This window comes from Solanum verrucosum, unplaced genomic scaffold, assembly GCF_900185275.1.
Source record: "Solanum verrucosum unplaced genomic scaffold, falcon-dt-bn FXZP01000286.1, whole genome shotgun sequence".
NCBI lineage: Eukaryota > Viridiplantae > Streptophyta > Magnoliopsida > Solanales > Solanaceae > Solanum > Solanum verrucosum.
This window is the reverse complement of record NW_026020376.1, coordinates 400,869-414,602: the sequence shown is the minus strand read 5'-3', so window position 1 is coordinate 414,602 and position 13,734 is coordinate 400,869. Positions and strand designations below refer to the sequence as shown.

The window sequence follows — 13,734 nt, the reverse complement described above, 5'->3', positions numbered from 1 at the left end:
ATTAAAATACTATATCTAACTCGCACAACTACAGTTTCATTCAAAAAAAAATTTGTTTATAACAAATTAACAAAACTTTGGGTAATATTACATTTGTTTTGTCTATCTTAAAGATAAAAATACTTTTTTTGTAATAATATTTTTACTTTTTTAGTATGATGAAAATTTGTTTTAAAGTTTTTGATCATGGTGAGATGATTCATACTTAAAAGTATTTGTGTCATTTATGTCTCTAATGAGAGATATTACATGTAGTTTCAAAGCATAAGTTATGTTTGTAAGTTTTCTGTGTAGATTCAATTGATAAATCTTTTAATAATCTTTTTCTTTTTATGAATTACAGCTACATATAAAATATTTTTGAAATTTAAATTTGTCCGTATAGTTTGTTCATGAAATTTATTAATATTTTAAAAATGAGATAATTTGTTGAAAAAGAAATTAATTCCCCCTTCTTATTTGAGACAAGAGAATAGTAGTATTGAAAATTAATTGGTAATTTATCAAAATTTGCATTGTTTGACTTTCAAAAAGAAAATTATGATAAGTATTTAAGAATGACGGGAGTAATAAAAATTACATTTTACCGTTTAAATTTCTTTTGAACGTTTGAGTTCTAAAATTACCAAAAAAATGATTTATATAGTTAAAAACATTTTGAAAATTGTACTATTGAAAAATCTAAATGATTTATATAGTTAAAAACATTTTAAAAATTGTACTATTGAAAAATCTAACTTGATTTTAAATTGTGAGGACTAAATATAGAGCATCTAAAAAATATAGTGAAGATTGAATAATAAATGGGGTGCACAAAATACGAATGAAGTTGATAATGATTAAGCATTTAAAATTTATAATAGATAGTAAAATTGTAATGATATACAAAAAATGGTCCATATTGTTACACACGTTTAGAGGCTATTGGTGAGAGAATAAGACAAGGCTAAGTACATAGTACAATTTGTATTGCTCATTGTACAACTCTTCATAGCAATGGTCGTCCTTCCATGACTCTTCTATATAATAGAAATTTCGATCTCCATAGCTAGAGGCGATCTAGGATTTCGAGGCACTGGGTGCCAAGCAGAGGCGGACCCACATGATTTGATAGGGGTGCACCCGTTAACTTCAAAAAAACGTGCTTGAGAAACGTATAATCAACATTGCACCTATAAGAAGCGTAGGGGTGCCCTTGTGTAGTTGGGTACAAGCCAGAGGAACCACTTGCGAGAATACAATTCAAATCTAGCTAGTGCCCTATTTCATTATTTTTATTTTTATTTTAGCTTAGAGATCATATTTGAGCCATTAGTGACCAAGAAAATACTACATTATTCGTTAATTGTAGTAAAAGTTTTGCTAACTATCTAAATTAAGAAGTATTGATGCACCAAAATCTTCAAATTTTGAATTCGCGTAGACTCAGATTAAATCAACTTTAGATTCATATAGAATTATTTGTCTTATGGACGGATGGGTGAGAGGGATTAGGCGATGGACTGAAGGCAGAAGACTAAAGCTTTGATTAATGGCAGATTTTTGTTGTTGAAAAGTTTAAAGGAACAGCCAGGGTTTCAATAGTGAAGAGAAAATAAAAAAAAATTCTTTATGTTTAAACAAATAAAAGAAAAGTAAAAAAGTTAAATAAATTAGTTTAAAACTAATTATTGATTAATACTTAATTTTTTTATTATTTTTTAAAATTGATTAATACTTAATAATAAGTTAACAAGTAAAAAAAAACAAAAAAAAACAAAAGAGAATGTTCCTTGTAGGTTGTTAAAAAAGAAACGCTGCAGTAAAAAAAAAAACAAAAAAAGAAATGGTTGGCTGCAGTTGAAAAATAAATTTAAACAAAAAGCTGTTAGTGGGGTTCGATCCCGCGAACTTAGACACAAAAATTTGATCACCTACCACTGGCACAAGAGAACACTTTTGTTTATTGGGTGGAACATTTATTATTTATACATATGGCGTATATAAATACCTATATATAAATAGAGTTTCCATCGAAACTTGTGGGTGGCGTGGCACCCCACGGGTCTTAGTAGATCCGCCCCTGTCCATAGCCATCAATGGTAATGGTTATTTCTAAATATTCCAGATATTTATTCCTTTCCTGTTGGACCCGAATCATTTCATATGGGCCTTTGTTTTACGCTTTTGATTTTGGGTCAAGTTTTGTATAAGTTGGACCTTTTTTTTGTAAATAACTCTTGGTTCCATTTTATATTTTCTCTCTTTCAAAATAGTTGTCACGTTTTTTTTCTCGAAAATCAGTTTGATTTATTATCAAAACTAAATTAAATTAGGTTAATTTGAAATTTTAAAATTATATTTTAGATATTCGAGAATTATATGAAAAATAAAATAAATGACAATTTTTCTAATAGAAATATAATTCAAATATATATTTTAAAATGTTGGTCAAAGTTCATTTGTGGGAGTATATCTTAGCCCTTTTTGGGCTTTTAATATTTAAAAAAAATGAGAGAGGGGGAGAAGGATATAGGGAAAAAAATATTGTATAATAAATAATAATGGGATACATTAGCTCCACATGTCAATCAGCAAAAGGCTCATACAGATCTTTTGGATCTAGAGAGACATAAGTGTACTAGTGGAACGATTTTTATGGTCATTCCAATAATATTAAGGTGGTGAATTTGGAAAGAGTGTATAGGATAGAGATGTGAAATTGGTAAGGGAGAACAAAATATGGAGAATTTTGAAGAGCTTAAAAGATCAGTGGAGAGCGTAGAAATGGTGGATGATCATGCACACAACATTGTGGCGCTGGACTCCACTCTCCCTTTCCTTAGCTGCTTCTCTCAATCTGTAGGAGGCAAAACTGCATCTGATTTCCCTAATTCCACCGACTTCAAAGTACAACCAGCTTCATCTAACATGATTTTGTTAAGTACAAAAATGTGGACTAGTTATTAATTATACAAGTCCGACCAAAAATAAATAAATATATATAATTCTATGAAACAAGCTTCCTGACATGCAAAACTAAAAAAAATGAAATTTATCATATTCTCTTTCTTCCAAGCCTATCAATGCATAATTTCCATTGGTAAAGTGACTAAATTGATAGGACTAACACTAATGCACAAAGTTTTTTTGAGAAGATAGTCAAAATGAAACATGCCAAGAGAAAGAGCATCTTGGCATTTTGTTCTTACCATCTCCACTTTTAAGAATTTAATATTAGTATAGTATAAATTCAGTCAGGAATACAACAAATATAACTTTAAAGTGGAAAGAATGTAAGATAAACATTAGATTATCGTTTTATCCCTATATTAAATTTATATGTTATAAATTATTTAATAAATGCTTCTACATTAAATTTAAATGTTATAAATTATTCAATAAATTAGATATTGAATAGTAAATTATTATATAAGTATATGAATCAACCATCATAAAGTCTCTTGAATATGTATTTTTGTGTAATTTCATGTTGGAGCAAATCAATGAATTATTTATTTTGTTCATCTTCCAATTGGAAACATGTATGTTTACGTTTGTCCTTCATAAAAAAGAAAAAAATAATACAAACTTATATTATACTTTTTTGATATATAAATATTTGTATTAATGTGAAGTATATATTACATAAATTGTACTATCAATAACTCTTCATTATGTGAATATATGTAACTCTCACTAATTATATGCATTATGATTTTTAATCACACCTCTCATCCTCATCAATGATCTCAAATGGATTACTTGTCATATTCATGACAATTCTTGATGCTCCTCAATCATATCCTATAAATAGTGACATTTGACACAATATTATACTCCCTCTGTCTCAATTTATGTTACTTACTTTCCTCCAAAAAAGAATGACACATTTCAATATTAAGTAACAATTTAACTATAAAATGTTTATTTTATCCTTAATGAAATGATTTACAGCCACACAAATTTCTATTATTCATTTTGGACCACAAGTTTTAAAAGTCTTCCTTTCTTTTTTAAACTTCGTGTCGAATCAAAGTACCTCACATAAATTGGGACGGAGGGGAGTACACACTTGATACAATTGAAAAAAAAGAAGAGAAAATCTCTATGCTCTCTTCTCTTGTTTTCTTTGATTTGTTTTGTTTAGTGTTTATGTTTTCCTTTTGTTGTTATTGTACAACTTTCTATTGGATTGTTATTGTTATTATTGAGAATTTGTTGTGGTTTGCTGCTTTGTATACATTAGTCTAGTTGGTATTTTAATATCCTCATTTGAATACTGTATTTGAACAATAGTTAGAGGGTATTTGAATTGGATTAAAAGTGGGTCAAACCTACTTTTAAGTGAGTTTTTGGCTTGCCTACAAAGAAAGACTACTTCCGAAGGAGAGGTTAGTAATACAGAATATTCCCACTAATACTAACATATGGTGCCTTTGTGATGAGGACGACTAGGATCAAAGAGACACAACTGCACCTATTCGCAAAATGTGGATGGGTATAAGCAGTCAGAAACAGATTGAGTAGCTAGCTGCCTAGCTAGGGATAAAAATACATTGCACAGGAGTATGTAACACACTCAAATTGATCAAGACAAGAAGGTGGAAACATGAATTCCAAATGGAGATAGTAGCATTTGAATGAAGGGCAATGATATATCTACTACACATGGCAGTCGAGGAATAACAAAAAAAATTAAGCCCACGAGTATACAACCTTAGTTTGTTATTACACAAATACAGAAGGAAATACATGAAAGAATATACATGTTACAATGCACAAATTAAAGAAAGTAAATAGATTTCAGGAGTTGATATTGAATCTTATGTAATTAGATGTTAGGTTTCTGATATCTAGTGGTTTGAGCTACCCTTCTTACAAGGTGGCCGAGAACACTAGAGGCTCCTTAGGTTGTACATATTTGGTTGGTGAGGTAATATTTCACATTTTATTTACAAAAAAAAGCATCTTTTGTGTGCCTTCCTCGGGATGCGTATCGAACATGACTCTTTGATTTTTCAGGCAACAATTATTTCCTTATTGTACATTTCAATTATGTAAATGTGATATGAGTCTTGGCTTCTATGTTGTACTTCTCCACATGTACTATTTATGAGAATAACATAGGGATAAAACAAAAATAAAAGTTCCCTCCACAAATCTTATTTAGGAGTGTGCTTGTATTATAAATTGTTACTTCATTCATGATGTCTGGCTAAGGACAAGCCGATGGTGTTCTTCTCATTTGAAATATTTACTTATTAATCATGGATCTGTTCTTACACAGTATCATTTTCTCCCTTTGTCATTCTTCTTACATCAGTAACTGTATCTTCCAGGTGAATCTAAATGAAATTTGTGAACTGTATGGCTCAAGCTTATCCTTGGATGCTGTTGAGGAATCTCGTCGATGCTTAGGGTTAGAGGCGAGTGCTGCAGTTTGCTTTAAAGCTGCAAGAATTGTTATCTTACTTATTGACGATGGAATTAAATTGGACAAAAAACTTGACATCAAATGGCATGAAAGACTTGTACCAACAGTTGGTAGAATACTACAAGTTGAGCATGCTGCTGAAAATATCCTTGAGAAGGTAATGGAATATTTTATATAGTAAACGAGATACACTACATATGTATTAGACCTTTAATCGCACCTAAAAAGTGTGCCCTAATTTACCACTACAACATACTGTGATGTTGATTGGGCTGCTTGTCCTATTACCAGCAAGTCTGTATCAGGATAGTTAGTTAAGTTTGGAGGTTCTCTTATATCCAGGAAATCCAAGAAATAGATTAATAAGTTTCTGGAAGTTCAACAGAAGCTAACTATAGAAGCATAACCAGCACAGTTGCAAAATTGATATGGTTATTATTATTACTTGGGGAGATTGGGATTGAAAATAAAGTTGCACAGTCTATCATGAAAGAAATTAACACATAAAAATGGATTTTCATTTCATAAGGATCAACCACCAGCTTACATATTAATATAAGTCCTCATCATTGTTCAACATGAATATATTAGTTACAGACTAGGACTTGTATACATTTTTAAAGTTCCTAGCTCGACGGTGAGGATATAGTAAGGTGTAACATAGAAGGATGGTTTGGTAGTTTCCCCTGTTTGCAAGAAGCTACTGTATAAGCTAGTTAACATTAACTAATTGCTCACTTAATCAGACTTTGTATATAGAGCAGATTATACTCTTGTTTTGTCACATTGAATGAACATTTTTTGTTATCTCTCTTATGTGTCCCACTTCTTCTTCCCCGTAATATTTAGGACTTATCCCCAGATTATATGGTTATAATGGGACATTTACATCTAGTCCTTATGAAGTGTATTACTTGAATCATTGGCATAAGTAAGTGAAAAGCTCATTCTTTCAGCATTCATATCTCTATTATATTTTTCTCATTGTTATATCTACTTTCTTAGATTTGTTAATGTGTTTCTCCTCTTATATTCTATTGCAGGGTTCAAATGGGGAGTCGTGGACACTGAGTTCATTTATGGAGACTTTCACTAAAGGAACTGAAGTCATATCCTTTAATGTTTTAGTCAATATATGTTTCTTTTGATTTATAATGAGTTAATATCTCGCAAGTTGTTCCTTAGTGTTGCACACAGAAGGTGCTAAAGTTGTTGCCTTTAAAAGTATTATTGCACATCGTTGTGGCCTTGCAATTAATACAAAAGTCACACAAAGGGAGGCTGAGGAGGGTCTGAATGACATTTTATGCGGTGAGTCTTACAAGATTTGGGGTTCTTATGCAAATGACTGTCAAGTAATTCTGATAATAGATTCTGTATTTCCAGCGGGGAAGCCAGTCAGAATCTCAAACAAGAACTTTAGTGATTATATTTTTATGCATGCTTTGGAGGTGGCTCAAAATTTTAACTTGCCAATGCAGATAGACACAAGGTGAAAAAAAGACTATTTTTCTGGTTACATGTTATATTGTTATTATTATTCGCAGTCCTTGAAGACTAGATTTTTCATTACAGTTTGGAGGAGAAGGATTTGGATCTGAGGCCAGGGAATCCCCTTAATCTCCGCAATCTTCTTGAGGATAAGAGATTCACTAAGAATCGATTAGTGCTTTTACATGCATCATTCCCTTTCTTAAAGGAAGCTTCATATCTTGCTTCAGTCTACCCTCAAGTATGTTCTTTTCTATCAACATGCCACATTGGAGAGTTTTTCACATATATGTGAACAAGCTTATATTTTTGTTTGTTTCCTTTACAGGTCTATCTTGATTTTGGGTTGAGGATTCCTAAGCCTAAATTTCATGGGTTGGTGTCCTCAGTGAAGGAACTTCTGGACCTTGCTCCCATCAATAAGGTTATTTCTGCACTTCAGCATACAAAATACTATCTTTTCAATTAAACCTAACCGATTTCAAATTATTATATTAGCTTCTTCACTACTAAAAAACTGTCAAAAAGAGACGAAAAAAAGCAACGGACTGCGTCGCTTGTTTGGCCAAAAGTGACGGAAAAGTGACGCAGTCAATCTCGTCACTTTTTGGCTCGACGCTTTTCCAAAAGCAACGGACTGCGTCGCTTTTGTTTTTGTTAAAAAATATATTTTTTTATGCGACGCCGTCTGTTGCTTTTTTAAAAAAAAAAAAAATTAAAAAAGAGACGAAGTCCGTCGCTTTAATTAATTTTTAATTTTTTTTAGAATCTTGAAAAGCGACGGACAATGAGACACCATCCGTCGCTTTTTTGGAAATAAAATTTTGAAAAATTCAGAAAAACAACGAACTAAAAGACCCTATCCGTCGCTTTTATGGGTTTTAAAAAAAATAAAATTAAAAAAAGTGACGGACTAAAGGACCCTGTCCGTCGCTTTTCTGGGTTTTAAAAAAATAAAATCCAGAAAAGCGACGGACAAAACCACCCTGTCCGTCACTTTTTCTGTAATTTTTTGGCAGTTTTTGCTGCCCACCTGCAAAAGCAATTCAACTCAATTCAATTCAGCCTCAATCAAACACAAAACATTATAAAGCTACACAAAATATAAAACAACAAACTTAAATTAACATTCCAAAATATCTAAAGCACAATATAAAGACTTATAAAGTCTTCCAAAATTCGTTTCAAAATTACAAATTGTTCATAAAGACTACATTTTATCAAGATTTCTAAAGTTCAACCTAATAATTAGTTCATAAATTCTATAAATCAAGATTCCTAAAGTTCACAACCTAAAGTTTAAAATTCTACAATAATTCAAGATTTCTAAAGTTCACAACTTAAAGTTCTAAAATTCCACAATAATTCAAGATTTCTAAAGTTCACAATCTAAAGTTCTAAAATCCTACAATAATTCAAGATTTCTAACCTAAAGCTCTAAAATCCTACAAAAATTCAAGTTCTCTAAAGTTCACAACTTAAAATTCTAAAATCCTACAAAAAATCAAGTTCTCTAAAATTCACAACTTGAAGTTCTAATATTCTACTATAATTCAAGATTACTAACGTTTCACAACCTAAAGTTCTAAAATCCTACAAAATTTCAAGTTCTCTAAAGTTCACAACTTAAAGTTCTAAAATCCTACAATAATTCAAGATTTCTAACGTTCACAACCTTATAAAGTTCTAAAATTCTACAAAAATTCAAGTTTTCTAAAGTTCACAAATTTAAGTTCTAAAATCCTACAATAATTCAAGATTTCTAAAGTTCACAACCTAAAGTTCTAAAATCCTACAATAATTCAAGTTCTCTAAAGTTCACAACTTAAAGTTTTAAAATTCTACAATAATTCAAGATTTCTAACGTTTCATAACCTAAAGTTCCTACAAAAATTCAAGTTCTCTAAAGTTCACAACTTAAAGTTTTAAAATTCTACAATAATTCAAGATTTCTAACGTTTCATAACCTAAAGTTCCTACAAAAATTCAAGTTCTCTAAAGTTCACAACTTAAAGTTCTAACATCCTACAAAAATTCAAGTTCTCTAAAGTTCACAACTTAAAGTTCTAACATCCTACAAAAATTCAAGTTCTCTAAAGCTTACAACTTAAAGTTCTAAAATCCTATAATAATTCAAGATTTCTAACGCTCACAACCTTATAAAGTCTAAAATCCTACAAAAATTCAAGTTCTCTAAAGTTCATAACTTTAAGTTCTAAAATCCTACAATAATTCAAGATTTCTAAAGTTCACAACCTAAAATTCTAAAATCCTACAATAATTCAAGTTCTTTAAAGTTCATAACTTAAAGTTCTAAAATTCAAGTTCTCTAAAATTCACAACTTAAAGTTCTAATATTCTACAATAATTCAAGATTTCTAACGTTTCACAACCTAAAGTTCTAAAATATTACAAAAATTCAAGTTCTCTAAAGTTCACAACTTAAAGTTCTAAAATCCTACAATAATTCAAGATTTCTAACGATCACAACCTTATAAAGTTCTAAAATCCTACAAAATTCAAGTTCTCTAAAGTTCACAACTTTAAGTTCTAAAATCATACAATAATTCAAGATTTCTAAAATTCACAATCTAAAGTTCTAAAATCATACAATAATTCAAGATTTCTAAAGTTCACAACCTAATTAAAGTTCTAAAATCCTACAAAAATTCAAGTTCTAATTAAATTCAATAATTACTATCCAATTTCTAAAATTAGTTATATATAAACTTCTAATCCAAGAATTAATTAGTTATATTCAAGTTCCAAGTTCAAGGTCAACTTCAAGTTCTAAATTCAAGTTCATATCTAGTTATATATAAACTTATAATCCAACAATTAGTTATATATTCAAGTTCTAATTAAACAAAAACCTCATCGATCAATATATATTCATGACATTCAAACATTCATCACTATATAGTCATGACATTCAAACATTCATCATATACACTTCAATTACTAATTTCTAACTTCAAAGTAACACTTTACTAACTAACAATATATCCATCAAATTTCAAAAAAAAATCTCAATTCACAATCAAATTACATATTCTCAAGTTCAAACTAGTCCTAAAATAAAAAAATCCTAATTCATTCACTAATTACAATACCCAATTTAAAAATGCCCAATTTAAAAGAAAACCCTAAAATAAAAAATCTCCAATTCTCTACCTAACTAACAATAATCAAATCAAATTAACAATAACACAACCCAACAAACTAAAACAATAATATACTAACTAATAATCAACTATAATCACTAGAATTGAATAAAGAAACCTAAAACTAAACACCAACCTTAACAAAGAGGAGAGGCAGTGACGGGTGGTGATGGAGGGCGACGGGCGGTGACGGACGGCGACGGGCAAGGGCAGTGACGACGGTGGAGGTGGAGGCGGCATATGGTTGAGGGAGATTGATAGAGAGAAGGGAGAGAATAAGAGTGAAGAGAGAAGAAGAGAGAAGAGAGAGAGAGAAGAAAATAAGAGAGTCCCGATCTGGGTCAAAGATATTTTAAGAAAAGCGACGGACAACGTCTCTTTTAAAAAATAGTTGACCAAAATTTTGACAAAAAAGCGACGAACTAAGAGACGTTGTCCGTCGCTTTTCTTAAATGTTTGACCAGTCATGTTGACCAAAAAGCGACAGGCTTAGAGATGTTGTCTGTCGCTCCTTTAAAAAAATAATTAATCAATTAATTATTAATTATATATATATTTTGCACAAAAATCCGCGAAAAAAAGCAACGGACTAAGAGATGCCATCCGTCGCTTTTTGAAAAATAATTTAAAAAATAATTATTTTTATTAAAAAGCGACAGACAGCGTGGCAAATGGCGTCGCTTTTTGGAGCATCGTTTTTTAGTAGTGCTTCTCCATCACCTTTATTATTGCATTGTTTAAACAATGAGCATTTACTCGTGTAATGTTTAAATATCAACAGGTCATGATCACCTGTAGTGGCATCGCATTTGCTGAAACATTTTACCTAGGTATGTCTTGAGATTCTTATCTTGAATATTACAACAACAACAAACCCACTGAAATCCAAAAAAGTGGGGTTTGAGGAGATAGAGTATAAGCAGACCTTACATGAAAGTATGCATGCTTTATGAAAATGAATGTTTTATTATCAAGGTTGCTTCAAGATAAGCATCAATTAATTGTGAAAGGATTTTCTCACATATGCATGAATTGTGAAAGGTTTCTCACACTAAGAAATCATGATTAGTGAAAGATTTTCTCAAACATGATCTAAGGAGCTACTCTATGAATTTTTAAGCTTGGATGAGTAACTTAATTGTGTTTTTCCATGTATGATGATATGTATATGTTTATGACTATTCTGTTGGATTTTACATAGCACCGAGAGGATATTGAGATGGAGGCTCTCCCATTAGTAAATGTCGGGTGTCTAGTATCAATCTCCTTGTTCCTAACTACGTGCCCTTGTAGGATTGTTTTAAGTGACATAGCTATTGGATCAACCTAATCTAGAAGTTAAGGTCCTTGCCTTGGCATGTAAAGATATCTCTATTCGGTGTGAGAGCAAGACACCGGATTCCATGTTATAGCTCACGTGGTCTATGTCGGTTAATAGTAAATATCCCACAAATTGAACTAAATTTTTCTTGAATGTTTATGAAGCTTTTTTTTATTTTTAAAATGCATTGACCATGTTCATGATTTATGTCACGATCCAAAAATAGACGTGATGACACTTGTCTATTCCCACCAAGAAAAGTTAGCCTCAACACAACAAAAATGAAAGAAATACAGAAATATAAATCAAGAACAAGACATATGCGGAAAACTTATTCATTCTAAACACTACTCCAAAATTTGGTTGTCACGTGTACAAGACACTAAATACATAAACTGTAGAATTAAGAAATAAATATAAGTCTCAATCTTTGTTTCCCAAATAGAAAAAAGTATAAAGAAAATGAAAAAGAGGATTCGCCAATGTGAAATGCAGCTACCTCCCCAAATCCTTGACAAGCCTCAAATCAGAAGAAGGAGAAAGAGATCACACGTGTATGGGCTCAGAACCTACACAAGTGTAGAAGCAAGGGTTGAGTACCAACAACATGGCACTCAGTAGGCAACCTAATAAACAAGGAATCTAGCTAGAAATGAAATACTCCTTACACTCCAATCGAACCTCCTCAAACTATAACCTGCACAGAAATCAGCCCAACCCAACAGTTCTACATACACAGTTCACAAGGCCCAATATCCGCAGTACATAGTCACAAATCATTAATCAAACGAATCAATTAAGTCAATCTCAAAGTCAAGTAGTTCAGTCATACGCAACAAGTACATCAATCAAAATTAACAAGAAAATCATGTAGAAGCATCAAATGCATCAAGTCAAAATAATCAATTTCATGCTAGAACCATTTCCCACCAGCACAATATTGCTAGTCGGAACCAATTCCCATTGACTTTATATTAAATCACTAGCCGATACCATTTTCCATTGGCTTTATAAACACTTGCTGGAAATGACCTCGGCATAATCACACTCACCAGCAAAGACCACGGTATGATAATTCATCACATGTCTCATCACGGTGTTCAACAATAAATGCACACAAGCAATATCACACCACATAGGAGAGACAACAAATCATATATTTAAAGTTTACATTCATGCTTTCAAGAATTTAGTCAATCAATCAATGAGGGTCACAATAAGACAATTCACATCATCATGAACATCACATAGCCTTTTTAATGTCAACCCCTTTTTATTCATTTAAATGTAACAAGTGGATGATTAAACCCTTCACCTCATTCCCATTATTCCCAACACAGAAGCAACAAAGGAGGTACACAAATTATACTAGAATACAATGACACTTCAATAGTTGAGTCTTCCCCTTCCGAATCTTCCAAAGCCACACAATAACCACCAAGAATTCACAATCACTCACTAGAAACCAGAATACCCACATCAGTTCTCTTGAAAAATGGGTCAATCAACACAAAACCCAATTTCAAAATGAAGGTTTGAATTCAGAAAACAATACTTTAAAACAATGTTTAAGGCTTTAAGAACTCATTAGTGAAAACCATTTCGACAAAGGGATCAAAACCACTTCTAAATCACCATTTTAGATTAAAACTCAAGTTATTGCATAAACTTTGTCATTATCCAAATCAAATCCCATATTATGATTCTAGAATTCCTAAATAACAAAATGAAAATGAAGGTTTAGGACCAATAAAGCTTACCCAAATAATTTAGCACAAAAAAACATTTCACAAATTGCCTCCAAGGGTTCCCCAAGCTCAAAAATGGAAGATAAGGCTTAAACCTCGAAATTTGTAGGTCAAAAACCTTCTCAGGTCTCGTAAAAGCGACCAGGGTTTGCTTAAGTGAACCTCGCAAAAAGTGCGGCTCTCGCTTCTGTGAAGGTCACAAAAGTGACCGATCTTTGCAAAAGCGAGGCTTGCAGACACCAACAAATACAACCAACTCTCAAAGCATCAAAAGGACCCTCAGATTTCGTTTAGAACCACGTGCACTCAAACCACATACATATATCAATTATTCTCCAAGTTCCGGACTTAATGGAATCATCAAAACATAAATCCAAGGTCTCCTTGACCCGACATGCATGAAAAACCAGAAGAAACCCTAAAAAAGCTAAACCAAGCGTGGAACCTTCAAAATCAATCAAAACCTCACATAGGCCTAAAATTATCACTTGAATCCAACGGAATTCTCGAAATTTCGATCCGAGCATCTGAACCCCGAATGGTGACCAAAGTCAACCAAAAGGCTAAATTTTCACAAATTCACAACTTAGGATC

The 13,734-nt window shown here is 31.6% G+C and overlaps 2 protein-coding genes across 2 annotated transcripts in view; one reads left to right on the top strand and one right to left on the bottom strand.

The window, feature by feature from the left end:
• The window catches only part of LOC125838451 (transcription factor Pur-alpha 1), a 631,298-nt gene that overhangs the window by 519,453 nt on the left and 98,111 nt on the right, over positions 1-13,734 (bottom strand). The gene's annotated exons all lie outside the window — the stretch shown is intronic.
• Positions 2,722-13,734, top strand: part of LOC125838465 (protein fluG-like) — a 32,879-nt gene continuing 21,866 nt past the window's right edge. Inside the window, exons 1-8 of the mRNA XM_049517512.1 lie at positions 2,722-2,889; positions 5,322-5,573; positions 6,460-6,553; positions 6,617-6,727; positions 6,803-6,908; positions 6,992-7,148; positions 7,236-7,331; positions 10,853-10,901. Of these exons, the coding sequence (XP_049373469.1) occupies positions 2,722-2,889; positions 5,322-5,573; positions 6,460-6,553; positions 6,617-6,727; positions 6,803-6,908; positions 6,992-7,148; positions 7,236-7,331; positions 10,853-10,901 (1,033 nt within the window). The remainder of the gene's footprint in view (positions 2,890-5,321; positions 5,574-6,459; positions 6,554-6,616; positions 6,728-6,802; positions 6,909-6,991; positions 7,149-7,235; positions 7,332-10,852; positions 10,902-13,734) is intronic.